Here is a 13,804-nt window from a genome sequence, read left to right on the forward strand (position 1 = left end):
CCCGCCTTCCTAAGCAACCTGACACCGGCGCCGCGCCCCCACCCGAGCCACGCCGCGTCTGCTGGCAACTCCTTATCGGCCACGCAGCTGCGACGGGCGCGCGCTCTGAGTCATCCGCGACCAGAGGGTGAGTGACACCGAGGCTTGTGGTCGCCGGGGAGGGAGACCAGGACCTTGGGAGCCTTGGGGGCCACCTACCCGGGGGCGGGCTCTGGACGGGGGGCGGGGAGCGGTGGTGGCCGGTCGGCCCGCCCCCTCTGCGTGCACGCCCCCCCCCGCGATCCTCAACCGTGAAGCGGAGACTTACTTTCGGCCCCCGGCCTGGACTGAAGGACCTGAGCTGGGGGTGGACTTGGGCCTTCGCTTCCGCCCCCGCCCGTGACCTAGTGACCCGGTGACTAGATTCGTGGCCCTCGAGCCCCCGGCGCCAGAGGCATCTCTCCGGCTCCCTGCCGAGCACCTGGAGAAGAGCCGTGGGCCGCTGGCACTGCTGTCCCCGACGCCCACTGCATCGGGCGGCTCACAGGTGCACACCGGGACCCCTCTGGGAGTGGTGGGCTCCGTATTCCCCCACTGCTCGGTGCCTGGCACCGATTAAGTGCTCATCAAATGGCAGAGGGTTGCTTTGAGGACGGGATGACAGCGCCTGGCCCGTCGGCGCTCAGTGAGTGCTGGCTGTTACCGGGTGCCAGCGCGGAGATACCATAGGCAGAATACCCGGCCCTGGTCTCAGGGAACTGGGAAGAGGGAGCGGAGACAAATATGTGAAGCCACAGTTGCAACCCAGGGTGCTATGGGATCCTAGCTTAAAATGGGTTAAGTGGTAGCACGTGAGAAATGTTGGAAGAAGGCTAATGCCTGGCACATACTAGGAATGCAGTAAGTCTTAACGAACAGATGAAAGAGGATTTAGTTTGTGGGTGGTTCAGCCTCCTCTCCCCTCTTGGTTTTGTTCCAGCAGGCAATTAATGAGGCACTCTCTGGAATTCGGAAGAAAGGCCAGACTAGGCTGATCTTGACACTCTCCCCTTTCTTAGTCGTTCATCCCCACAGAGAAACTGGAATTTTAGGTCAGAATCAAAATGGGCATCCCTGGCGGTGGTCTGGTCTCAACTCTTTGATGTTGGGTGTACCAGGGTATGTTACGTGCACTTGTGTGTGTTTGAGGGGAGAGGAGCATTGGATCTCATCAGTTTCTCAAGAGTCTAGGACCCCCAAAATGGTTAAGAACACGGGCTTAGCAGTGGACATTCCCTGAAAGACGTGAACTCGGCCTGGTTGCTCCTCCAATGCTCCAGGTCAGCACACCCTGGATTTTCACTACTGTGTGTTTGCATCTTGCTGTGCAAGAGTAGTGTTTTGTTTTAGTTTTTGTCTTATTTTCCCCACCAAACTGCCCAACGGCGCTGTGCCCTCTCGTCGGCCAGCCTGTGGTTGCCATGGTTCAGGGCTTCCACCGTGGTGGCTTTGCAGTCGCTGTAATCGCTTGAACTGACTTCACTGGTGTGTGTAAGGAGAACAGCCTGGAAGGCAGGCACAGACTTAAGCCTTTGTTCTGAGTTGGACATAAATTCATGCTCTTATTGAATTGGGGTTTGGCTGTTTTTGGAACCCAGCCAATGTCAAGTTCTAACCCATGACATGGTCTTTTCAGAGAAGCACAAACTCGGGAGAAATCAGGCTGCTTTGTCAAGCCCTCACCCCTTACAGCTTGCATGCGTACAAACTGTTCCAAGTAACAGGAGATGTTTCCATGGCTGAGCCGTTCCTTCCTTGGCATGTGATCCAGTCACCCTGAACATCTGTTGGCCTCATCACACCCAAACCCTGCAGTCTGCAGCCCCACGTCCCCCTCCTTCCATCCGCCTTCGGCCTCTAGAGCCTCAGCCCTCCCTCTCGCGGGGAAGCCTTGCCCCCGCCCCTTCGCTCCGGCCCCAGCTGCTGCTCTCAGCTCTTCCTTTGTCACAGCTCCGCCCAGTTGGACACACCCGCTGGGGAAGTTTCCTCCATTTCTTCCCCAGTGGTCTGGGGTCTGAGTTTACACTGGCAGAAATGGACCGTCCAAAACCCAAGGTCCTCCCGGCGGGGCACTGCTGCCCCTCCCTGGGAATGCGAGCCTGGGAGGCCGGCAGCGCGAGGTTCTCAGTGACACCCTCCATCAGGTAGCGGTCACGGAGGATCCACGGGCTGAAGGAGCATGTTTCTGTGCTGGGTGGGGGCTGTCATATGCGGAATCAGGCAGCAGCGGAGGGCAAAGCTTGGAGCGAGGCAGCGCAGAGAGTCGTAACTGGCGTGTGGAGCCACTGGGTGGGCGCGTTGTCACCCGTACCCTCACCGGCCTTCCTCGTGCGTGGAAATGCAGCATCTCTCGCTTGATCCTGCCTTGCTGGGGCTCGGCTGGCTGCCTGCCTGCCGTCTCACGCCCCCGCCTCACCCCATGCAGCAGGAGCTCAGCCATGGTGAACGAACCCAGAGGGCATGGCGGCCCCAGCCCCCGCTGGGAGGGCAGCAGCAGTGGCAGCGAGAGCTCCAAGGATAGTTCAAGGTGTTCCACACCGGTGCTGGACCCTGAACGACACGAGAGGCTCAGGGAGAAGATGAAGCGGAGGATGGAATCTGGTGACAAGTGGTTCTCCCTAGAATTCTTCCCTCCTCGAACTGCTGAGGGAGCTGTCAATCTCATCTCAAGGTGAGTCAATGTAAGATAAGGAGTAGGGCCAGACTGGGGGATGGGGGCAGGGGGAAAAGATGAACTGTCAGCCCCGAGGCTGGGCTGCACTTTGACCCAGCAGGAAAAGGCAGCCACAGGGGGTGGAAAAAAGCAAAGCCAGGGTAGATCCTTTGATACGCAGCTCCTGTTGTCTGTAAAAGCCCCTCCGAGCACCTGGAATGTTTAGACGCTCTCTTCCGTGTGCTGAAAATGTTGATTCTCTCAGACTAAATTCTTTGGCGGAACTTGGGGCTGGATCCGTGAGGAGAGTTTAGGAAGTTACAAAACGGCGGCTTGGAGAACATTTTCAGCAAGTTAGGAATTTGGATTATGCATCTTGAAATCTAGAAATGCCAACCGGATTATGTTAGCACTTGATGAATCACAGTTCCTTTTTTAAAGTTTATACTTTTTATCGCTTGCACTTCTTATGTGTCACTCCCAAGGCTGTGAAGTTTGAAGGCACAAAGATGTTTCAATGCACCACGTTATAGCTTGTAACACAGCGCATGCGCGCACGTATAGCTCTCGATTCTAGTTATGGAAATGTGGCCGTGCTCTGCAGGACTCCTGGCTGCTGCGCCGGAACTAGGGGGCGGCAGGAAAGAGACTTGTGTCTGCTGACCCTCTTTGTCCCTAGAACGAGGCCCTGCTTTTGCCACTCTGAGGGGTCCCCGAACCCTTGACCATTGAAATGTCTTAACTCACCAGAGATAATAAACGTGCAAGCACTTTGCAAGGCCAAAGTGCTGCTCTCACACAAACTGGTTTCATTGTCATTATATATTATCTCCACAATAAGAGTAATCGTAATGATAGCACATTGATTGCGTGTTTGCCGTGTACCCAGCGCTGTTTTAAGAGCTGTGGAGCCATCTGTCATGATATCCTCAGAGTATTATTATGAAGTAGGCACTGCCCTCTGCCACATTATAGAAATCAGGAAACTGAGGCTCAGAGAGATCAAGTAATTCTCCCAAGATCACACAGCCAGTGAGTAGCAAAGCCAGGATATGAATGCAGGTCGGTCTGATTCCAGCCTGCATATGATGCTTCTCTAACTCCCAGACCCCATGGGAAGGTGGTGAAGGGTGGTGTACCCCCAGGAGCCCCTCTTCAGAAAGAAATTCCCCACAGGTTTGACCGGATGGGGGCAGGTGGTCCCCTCTTCATAGATGTGACCTGGCATCCAGCAGGGGACCCTGGCTCAGACAAGGAGACTTCGTCCATGGTGATCGCCAGCACCGCCGTGAACTACTGTGGCCTGGAGACCATCCTGCACATGACCTGCTGCCATCAGAGCCGGGAAGAGATCACGGGCCACCTGCACAAGGCCAAGCGTCTGGGCCTGAAGAACATCCTGGCGCTGAGGGGAGGTGTGGAGTCAGCACTCTGCTCTCTGGGGTCTTGCTTTCCCGAAGACTTCTGTCCCCAGAACGGTCCTTTCCTTTTCTCCAGGTCCCACACTGAGTACACTCAGGGTCCCGCCCCTGCCAGTAGCGTCGAAGGGCAGTGTGGGTCAGGAGGCCACGGGCGACACACAGATGTGTGGAGTCGCTTCCTGACCTCGCAGTAGGAGTTCAGCTGGGCCTGCGGCCGGGGCCTGACAACCCTCTGTCCCGATGTACACGATCAGTTGATTAATCAAGCAATTAATCAATCCCTGGCTGCACCTGGCCATTGGCCCAGTCAGAGTTCAGCTCTGGCATGTGTCCTAGGAGTGAGAGTAGCTGGCTACGCCTCTGGCACGCACTGTCACTGGGCCACACAAGTGTGGGAAGCGGGAGCCTGATGGGTGGGCACTTGTGGCCTCACGCTCACCACCCGAAAGACCACTTCTCACCTGAGATGAGTGGAAGATTCTCCCGGGAGGTGAGGGTTCCGAGGGAGTGGGAGAACGAGCCGTGGGCTTGGGTGAGGGTGTGTGGACACACCCAGGTGTGAGTAGGGAAGGGATCGCCGATGCTCCAGGCTGAACGCAGAGCTGCAGCTGCTCCCTGTCTGCTGCTGCCAGCATGGGGCCCTCGGAGTTGGTGCTCAGTGACTGATGGGTTGGCTGCTGTCTTCCCTCCCACTGTTTACCAAGTGCTACGCTAGAAAGTGGAGACACCAACTTGAGTAATAGGAAGGCTCTGCCTTCGACGTGCTCACGGTCCTGGGCGTGGGGGGAGAAGGAACAGAGAGGCTACCTGGAGGTTTGGTGAGACCCAGCACTGTGACCTCCAACCCTGCAGACCCCATAGGTGACCAGTGGGAAGAGGAGGACGGAGGCTTCAACTACGCCGTAGACTTGGTGAAGCACATCCGAAGCGAGTTTGGTGACTACTTCGATGTCTGTGTGGCAGGTGAGAGGCTGGGGTATCCCAGTGGGTGGGACCGGAGAGGGGAAGGAAGGAGAGGCACAGGGAGCCCCTTCGGCATTCAGGTCAGGACCCGCTAGCTCAGCGCACCGCCGGCCTGCCTGCGCCAGGTGACAGAGGTGCAGGGATGAATCGAGCAGCGTCTGCGCTCTCATCATTCTGTCATCTGCTGCCCACCCAGGCGTGCCACCACCCTTAAGTTTTTGTTCCTCTGCCTTTTCTTTTTATTATTTATTTATTTTTCTTTTCTTTCTTATTTTAGGCTGCGTCCGGTCTTTGTCGCGGCACGCGGGCTCTTCATTGTGGTGTGCAGGCTTCTCTCTAGCTGCGGCTTGTGGGTTTTCGCTCTCTAGTTGTGGCGCACAGGCTCCAGGGCGCGTGGGCTCTGTAGTTGCGGCGCGTGGGCTCCGTAGTTGGCGGCACGCGGGCTCTGGTTGAGGCGTGCGAGCTCAGTAGTTGTGGCTCGCGGGCTTAGTTGCCCCGCGGCATGTGGGATCTTAGACGTTGCGAGGCATCCGGATTCTTTACCACTGGACCACCAGGGAAGTCCCTTCCTCTGCCTTTTCTTGCTCTTAGCCTGCTTCCCAGCCCTATTCTTCTTTAAACAAAAGAGGTATATTTATTAAGATTCCGGGGGCAGGGAATCTCAGAACAAGGTCAGGAAATGGCATCAGACCTCATTAAGCGCTGGAACCAGGAGGCAGGCAGAATCCAAGGCCCTCCCTCGTTCTCTCTGCCCCCCCCCCCCCCCCGCTGCTTCATGCCTCATCCAGTAGACCTGATATGTACAGTACACATGTGACCCGCCGCCTGCTCCTGGCTCGCCCAGACTGATTGACAGGTCTCAGCATCAGTTCCAAATCCTCAGGAGAGAGAACTGCGTCGGCTCAACTCTAGTTTCTTTAGCTACAGCCAGGAGGCAAGGTTCACCTGCTGGAAACAGATGGCGTGGCCTTCCCTCTTGCCCCGACTCATGGGGTCTGGGCCTTCAGCTTCTCAAACGGGGGCTTGGGTGTGGTGAGGCAGTGTGTGCCAGGGACACAGGAAGTCCGGGGATTAATCTGACACATCACCTTGGCATGACAATTTTTCTCAAATATTTTGGGCAAAATCATATCATTCTTATTAACATGGCTACGTTATGGAGTAGCAGATCAAAGTGATCTGAATTTAAAAATACAAGCCACGTGGCTTCAAGGAAATTACTTGTTGTGGGGACTTTGGGCTGCGTCCCCAGGCCCCCATGTACACGTCCGCTGTTCTTAGTGTTGAGAAGAGGGCGTTGAGGTGAATGAGTCTAGGAGGCCCCGATGAGGAGGTAGGAATTGAAGTGTCGTTGGTCGTGCGGCCACGAGACAGTCGGTTGATTGGGGAATGTGCCCACGTGTGGTGGGCATTGGACGGTCACCAAGGGAAACCAGCAGAGCTGTGAGCACACAGTTGCTGAACGGTTTGGTGCTTTGCTTATGGTAAAGTGATGAAAAAGAGGGCCGGTGGATTAGAAGGCACCCAGCTGGCCGTGACAGAACAAGAATATAGTAAAACAGCAAAATCCAGATGTGGGCAATTGCTGGATTTGTTGGGTGCCGCTGAGGTTTTATAGAGCTGCAGCTATTAAAACCTCTGTTTCTGAAATGTCTGCTGGAAAAGTAGTATAAAGTATAAAAGCATAGTATAGTATAGTATAAAAGTATAAAGCTCTAGTGTTTAATCCTCCCACGCCCATCCCCAAAACAGTCGTTTTTATATCCAGTTTTGATGATTCAGGGTTTCTTAAGAACGAAACTGCATTATCACAGCAAAGCAGCCCGGCTACCCAACAGTGTGGGTTCAGGCTTGCCCCTTCCTGGCTTGGGGTCCTGCCCTGGCCTCAGGCTGAGGAAGCTGGCACTCTGCTTGCAGTTCATGAAGGCCTGTGGTCTCTCCTGTGCAGGCAGAGCCGCTAGTAAGTTCAGTCGTGTAGGGAAGGGAGCGCACCGTTCCTGGAGCTAGTCGGGAACCTAGGGGACGTCTGGCCCCGCCTCCCAGGCATCCCCGGCACAGGGTCATCGCCCTGCCGCGTTGTTTTCACACACTGGGAGTCCATTCCTTTGTGGGGTTGCTCGTTCCGCTGTCAGGCAGCTCTCTGAAGCTGATCCTACTTCTGCCATCAGAAGCAGCACAGAATATGAAGAATAAGGAACTCGACTAAGGTGACTCCTTTTTCCCAGTGACAGACTTGTGGGCGTCTAGAAATAGTTACCATATTCTTTGCGTTCTTTTCTTCAAGCAGAACATCTCTACTCTCTTCATTTATTCCTTGTGTAACGTGGTTTCTGATTTTGCACTGTCTGGGACCCCTGAGTCATTTTAATGTGAAATTCCGAGCACTGTTGTAATCCAGTACCTAGAGTCAAGCCCATTACCCCAAGGCTGGCTGGCTGGTGTGAACGTAGCATTTCCTCTCTTCCGTGGCCACAAAGTGCAGGCCAGATTGGCCTAGCTGATGGCAGGACAGCGTGGGTGTTTGGGGGCAATCCATCCCCACTCTTGGGAGGGTGGCTCTAAGGCAGCGTTCACCGAGGGTCACCTCCAGGGTGAGGGGCACATCAGACGAGCCCAGCCATCACTGCTTCAGCCTGTCCGTGCCGTGGGGTTGGAAGGTATGGATCCGGAGCTCTCCGTCCCCAGCTCTCTGGTTGCTTCATCACTCCCCTCGAGCAGGTGGAGCCAGTCTCTCTCTACTGTCATCCCTGTTGGCAGGTTACCCCAAAGGCCACCCCGACGCAGAGAGCTTTGAGGCTGGCCTGAAGCACCTGAAGGAGAAGGTGGCCGCGGGAGCCGACTTCATCATCACCCAGCTCTTCTTTGAGGCCGACACTTTCTTCCGCTTTGTTAAGGCTTGCTCCGAGATAGGCATTACTTGCCCCATCCTCCCCGGAATCTTCCCTATTCAGGTGAGGGTCCCAAGAGGGCTCATGGACTCCCACCGCCCCCGTCCTAGCACAGGCCAGGGCCTTGGTTCAGGCCAAAGTGAACCTGAAGTGCCGCGTTCAGGCCAAAGTTCTTCTTTGACGCTCATTAGATTTTCGTCAGACAGGTGCTCGGTCCTTACAAAATGTTGTCTTGCCCCCCTCTTTTGATTACCTCTTATGTCTCCCCAAAACAGCAACGGTAACTGTCAGAGGGGCTTATTGATAAGTGTCAGTAAAAGAGATTATTACTCTCATTATAAATTTGGGTTAAATCAGTGTTTCCCAAACTTGGCTGTCACCAGAATCATTTAGTAAGCTCTTTTAAAACGTGGATTTCCAGATCCCATGCCTAGAAGTTCTGACGTAATAGATCTGAGGTGGGACCTGGGAATCTGTACGTTTCTGAAGTTTGGCAGGCGATTCTGGTCACTGGTCAGGCCTGGGAACCACTGGCTTAGGTGACCACCATTTATCAATAGGTACATCTGGGGGCCAGAGGGCTGGCTCAGACCAATGGCAGCAATGCTGTGGGCGGCTGCTGCAGCCTGCAGAGTACAAAAAGTGCTGCTACAAGATGGTCTGACTTTCCTGGGTCAGTCTGTGTCGCACTGCAGAGCCAGGAGGCCTGGTGGGGGGATAAGTATTTGGGGTGAGAGACGGGCAGGGAGATGGGACCCACAGCCCCCTGTGTCTTGGGCAGGGCTACCACTCCCTCCGGCAGCTTGTAAAGCTGTCCAAGCTGGAGGTGCCGCAGCAGATCAAGGACGTGATCGAGCCAATCAAAGACAACGATGACGCCATCCGTAACTATGGCATCGAGCAGGCGCTGAGCCTGTGCCGGGAGCTTCTGGCGAGCGGCTCGGTGCCGGGCCTGCACTTCTACACCCTCAACCGCGAGGTGGCCACCACAGAGGTGCTGAAGCGCTTGGGCATGTGGATCGAGGACCCCAGGTGAGGCCAGCGGCCCCGAATTCAGGCCCTGGAGCCACAGAGGAGAGTCGGGTGGGCAGGGAGGTCAGAGAGAAGTCACAGAAGGAGTGCGCCCTAGCTGGCAGTGCTGGCTGCCAAGGGGGCACAGAGGGGATGTCTGTGCCGCGGCTAGTGGCACCCTTAGGGCTCCGGTCTCAGCGGGAATGCCATCCGGCTTGACGTTTACGAGTCAAGGTGGGAGAACCCAGGTTCAGTGGTGCCCCCTCCCTCTGGCCAAGCCCTGACCCTTTCTGTCTCCATTCTCACCCAGACGTCCCCTGCCCTGGGCCATCAGTGCCCACCCCAAGCGCCGGGAGGAAGATGTCCGTCCCATCTTCTGGGCCTCCAGACCAAAGAGTTACATTTATCGCACCCAGGAGTGGGATGAGTTCCCCAACGGCCGCTGGTGAGCCATTGCAAATGAACTGTTTCTTGGGAGGAGGGAGACCAATCATGGTGGAGCCCTCGGGACAGGATTCACAGGAATACCCCCCCCACCCCCCACCCCAGGGCAGGTGGATGCTACTGTCTGGAGCCCAAGGTCAGGGGTGTGCCTTGACCTCCCGGCACCTCCTCCGCCAGGGGCAATTCCTCCTCTCCGGCCTTCGGGGAGCTGAAGGACTACTACCTCTTCTACCTGAAGAGCAAGTCCCCAAAGGAAGAGCTGCTGAAGATGTGGGGGGAGGAGCTGACCAGTGAAGAAAGTGTCTTTGAAGTCTTTGTCCACTACCTCTCGGGAGAGCCGAACCAGAACGGCTATAAAGTGAGTGCTGCTGGGATGGGATCCCTGGGTACCTGCCCTCGCCCCATGGGCCAGATGCGGGCGTGACTGCCCCACCCTGAGCCTCATCGCTGTGCCTGGAGGTGGCACCTCAGCAAAGGGAGAAGGTGAGTTGGGGGGGTCCCCACGTGGGGTGCCTGGAAGGGGCTTACGGAAGCAGAGACAGGCTGGGCCTCTGATGGGGACCGTGACAGGGAGGGACCCATCCCGGCTTACCCTCCCCAGGTGACTTGCCTGCCCTGGAATGATGAGCCCCTAGCGGCCGAGACCAGCCTGATGAAGGAGGAGCTGCTGCGAGTGAACCGGCGGGGCATCCTCACCATCAACTCCCAGCCCAACATCAACGGGAAGCCGTCCTCCGACCCCATCGTGGGCTGGGGCCCTGGTGGGGGCTATGTCTTCCAGAAGGTGTGGCAGGGACGCACAGGGCTACCCTCCCTTGACCTGCCTGCAGGGGTTCCCCAGAGCTGGGGAAAGAGGTCTTCATCTCAGGGGCTTTTTGTTCTGAGCGGCCGGGGATCAGATGCGATCTCAGGCTCGGAGTGAGACAGACCTGGGTAGCTGGTCACTTGACCACTCTGGGCCTCAGCTTTCCCTTCTGTAAAATGGGGATATGTCACGTCGTGCTCTGGGGATGAAACGTGACAAAGCACATAAAGCGCTTAGCACGTGGGAAGCATCCCCTAACTGGGAGCTGTTATTACTCTTCCTTGTGGACCCCTTTCTCCTGGGGCTGCTGGAGTTAAAATTACATTCTAAACTAAAGCCTGAGGGCTCTGGGAAGTGAATTTAAATAAGCCCAGCTTAATCCCTGGTGGCCAGGTGGTGCTGGAGAAGCCCTCCCCGCAGCAGACAGGGGGATGGGGTGTGTCACGCCTCCCTTGCCTTACTTGCCAAACTGGGCCCCCTGTACAGCTTCTGGAGCGACTTTTCCATGGAACCTTTCCCAACTGGACGAAGGGTTGGCAGACGTCCCTCAGACCTGTGCAGACCGAGAAACCTCACGTACCTGCTCCCCTCCCTTTGCTTATGGGTTCAACTCCCAACTAGTGGCCACCGCTAGTCCCGACGCCTTAAGTGTCCTCGTGGATGCCTCCCTGGGACGGTCAGGAGGGCAGGCGTCTGGTGTTTCAGAGCACATGGCCCACTCAGCAGCGCCCAGCGAAGACATCCAGCAAGGACTGGGGGTTACGCGATGGCACCTGTCTCCCTCCCGCAGGCCTACCTAGAGTTCTTCACTTCCCGAGAGACAGTGGAGGCGCTTTTGCAGGTGCTGAAGAAGTACGAGCTCCGGGTGAATTACCACATCGTGGATGTGAAGGTGGGCCGGCCCCGGGTCAAAGGGCGCTCAGCAGGGCCGGGGTGAGGGCACCAAGGTTACTCCACCATTCAGCAGTCACGGAGCGCCCAGTGGGGCCACGCATCGTGCCAGATGGATATGCAGACAGAGCCAGGCCCCTGCCCTCCGAGAGCTCCCGGCCTGGCGAGGGCAGCCGTCAGTGAATAATTATGCACGGGTGAAAAGCAGTTGCACTGTATAACAGTGAAGTTCAGCGTAGGAAGAAGCTGGGGATCCGAGGGAGGGAAGTCCAGCTCGAGAGATCGGGGGAGGTGTTTGGAGGGTTCCTGTGTGGCCTGAATCTTTAAGGATGGGGAGTGAAAGGGCATCCCAGGGACAGGGCCGAGGGCGTGCGGAGGCTTTGCTGCCAAATGGGGTGAGTGAGGCTGAAGCGTTGAGCCGGCCGGCTCCTCAGGGGTCTCAGTTGTCCTGCCTGGAACTTGGGTTTTACCGTATAGGCAAGAGGGAGCCTTGGCTCCATGTTTTATTTTGGGCAGGTCCCAGGGGACAGCTGTGTGGCTAACAGGGCCAGGGGAGACTAGAGTCAGCAGCCCTGGTGTTCTGAGTAGCAAAGAGAGGCCTGGCCAGGCTGGACACGAGAGGAAGTGAGCAGTACCAGTGGGTGTGGAGCTGATTGGAGCGTAGGAGGAGGAAGGAAAAGCCCCGGGTGACGTCTGGGTTTCAGGCTCCTGGCCGTCACAGAGCTGCAGAGGCGGGGCAGGGGTGGGGCGGTGACGGCGGGAGGAGGGGCGGAGCACACCCCCGGGGAGAGAGGGCTGGAGCTGTCTGCACCCCAAGTCTGCCCCTACTCACTGCGCCACCCCCCCGCCCCGCAGGGTGACAACATCACCAACGCCCCCGAGCTGCAGCCCAACGCCGTCACTTGGGGCATCTTCCCTGGGCGAGAGATCATCCAGCCCACAGTGGTGGACCCAGTCAGCTTCATGTTCTGGAAGGTAAGGGGGGGGCCGGGAGCAGGCCTGCCCTGCCCACCTCCAGAGCCTTGGGCGGGTGGGTGGGGCGGCTGGGGGCCGCACCCCCAGGGCTGGCAGCGTCCTGACTCTGACTCATGGTGTTTACTTCTGGGCTGGGAAGCAGGGGTGGCACTGGCAGTGGGCCAAGTTCTATTCTTGGAAACGTCTTGTCGGGCGGCAGCAGAGGCCCTTGGGGTGCTGAGTGTGGAGGCCTGGCCCTAGGGCAGCCCTGTTAACCTGGCCGGCGTGTCTGTATGTGGGACCGCACACGTACCTGTGTCTTTCTGTCTGTGTGTGTGCTGGTGTCTCCGTGTGTGTGCGCGTGCGCGTGCCTGTGCGTGCGTGCAGGACGAGGCCTTCGCCCTGTGGGTCGAGCAGTGGGGCAAGCTGTATGAGGAGGGGTCCCCGTCCCGCACAATCATCCAGCACATCCACGACAACTACTTCCTGGTCAACCTGGTGGACAACGAGTTCCCGCTGGACAGCTGTCTGTGGCAGGTGGTGGAAGACACGTTTGAGCTTCTCAGCGGGCCCCCCCAGAGCAAGAGGGAGACGGAAGCGCCGTGACCCTGAGCCCTGACAGCCTTAGCTTGAGGCCACTGTGTCCCGCCTTCCTCCTCTCCGTCCTGGTTCTCTGGGAGACCCCCGTTCTCCTTTGCTTCCCCCCACCCCCTGACACGATGATGGCAGCTAGACTGGTGTGAGGATTCCAGGCTCTGGCTGGACCGGAGTCCGCCCCACACGGGAGCCAGGTGTTCCCTGCTTAGCTGAGAGTCTGTGCTCCGGTGGGAAGCAGCCCCATCCCCCAGAGGAGCACGTGGGCAGAACGCATCCTCCCTGAGAAGGGTTGTCATTGACGGAGCCCCTAGGAGCCAGCCTGGGACTGCCAGTGACCTTGCTCTTGGGGCCTATGGAGGACAAGCAAAGCGAACATGGCAGTGGGCTCTGTGGGATTGCAGAGGAGACATGGCGAGGTCAAGGCGCTGCAGCCTTCCACCTCCAAGGCGTTGGCAGCCAGGCACGACCCACTCGGGAATGAAGGGGTGGCCCACTGCCCTGCCAGGCCCTGGCCCCTGGATGGGCCTTGGCCTGAAACCTAATAGTTGTCGCCTCCTAGCCGAGAGCTCAGCTGAGTTTCTCCCTTTTATACAGCGCTGGTTTTTGTTTTGTTTTGTTTTGTTTTGTTTTTTACATCTTTATTGGAGTATAATTGCTTTACAATGGTGTGTTAGTTTCTGCTTTATAACAAAGTGAATCAGTTATACATATACATATGTTCCCATAGCTCTTTCCTCTTGCATCTCCCTCCCTCCCACCCTCCCTATCCCACCCCTCTAGGTGGTCACAAAGCACCGAGCTGATCTCCCTGTGCTATGTGGCTGTTTCCCACTAGCTGTCTACCTTACGTTTGGTAGTGTATATATGTCCATGCCTCTCTCTTGCTTTGTCGCAGCTTACCCTCAGTTGTCTCCTCACATGCTCTAGAGAGAAAGTGCCTCTTAAGGGATAAAGGTGTCTGAACCTTTGTGCATGGTGGAGCCCTTGGCCTTCCCTTGTCTCCCCTGGCTCTGAGGGGTGAAGGGATGCCCTGCCTGTTACCATGGAGGGCGAAAGTGAGGTTGGCCCGAGCAGGACTGACTTCTTCCTGGCTTATTTTTCGGGCAGGACCTCCTTCTGCCTGCCGCTCCCTCCCCTCCATGCACCCTGTCCTGGAAGC

The 13,804-nt window shown here is 57.0% G+C and overlaps 1 protein-coding gene across 7 annotated transcripts; it reads left to right on the forward strand.

Annotated features, from left to right (window-relative positions):
- Positions 1–10: 10 nt before the first annotated feature.
- On the forward strand, positions 11–13,357 carry MTHFR (methylenetetrahydrofolate reductase). Of its 7 annotated transcripts, XM_073795984.1 has the most exons (13): positions 110–127; positions 403–526; positions 2,444–2,689; positions 3,848–4,086; positions 4,945–5,055; positions 7,813–8,006; positions 8,725–8,975; positions 9,265–9,399; positions 9,576–9,756; positions 10,000–10,182; positions 10,994–11,095; positions 11,950–12,069; positions 12,436–13,357. In XM_073795984.1, the coding sequence occupies exons 3-13, from the start codon at positions 2,457–2,459 to the stop codon at positions 12,652–12,654; spliced, it is 1,968 nt and encodes a 655-aa protein (XP_073652085.1). In that variant the 5' UTR covers positions 110–127; positions 403–526; positions 2,444–2,456; the 3' UTR covers positions 12,655–13,357. The 7 variants fall into 7 exon arrangements, with proteins under 7 accessions (XP_004311751.1, XP_073652082.1, XP_073652085.1 ...); XM_004311703.4 differs by lacking the exon at positions 403–526 and having other exon boundaries at positions 11–127; XM_073795981.1 differs by lacking the exon at positions 403–526 and having other exon boundaries at positions 108–127; positions 2,447–2,689.
- Positions 13,358–13,804: the final 447 nt, after the last annotated feature.

Source organism: Tursiops truncatus, chromosome 1 (assembly GCF_011762595.2).
Source record: "Tursiops truncatus isolate mTurTru1 chromosome 1, mTurTru1.mat.Y, whole genome shotgun sequence".
Classification (NCBI taxonomy): Eukaryota; Metazoa; Chordata; class Mammalia; order Artiodactyla; family Delphinidae; genus Tursiops; species Tursiops truncatus.

What these genes read in the sequence shown, in the direction of transcription:
- MTHFR (XM_004311701.4), top strand. Translation starts at nt 2,053, where the DNA reads ATGGACCGTCCAAAACCCAAGGTCCTCCCGGCGGGGCACTGCTGCCCC. An exon ending in GCTGTCAATCTCATCTCAAG is followed by an intron (nt 2,690 to 3,847) that starts GTGAGTCAATGT and finishes AATTCCCCACAG; the next exon opens with GTTTGACCGGATGGGGGCAG. An exon ending in CATCCTGGCGCTGAGGGGAG is followed by an intron (nt 4,087 to 4,944) that starts GTGTGGAGTCAG and finishes CCAACCCTGCAG; the next exon opens with ACCCCATAGGTGACCAGTGG.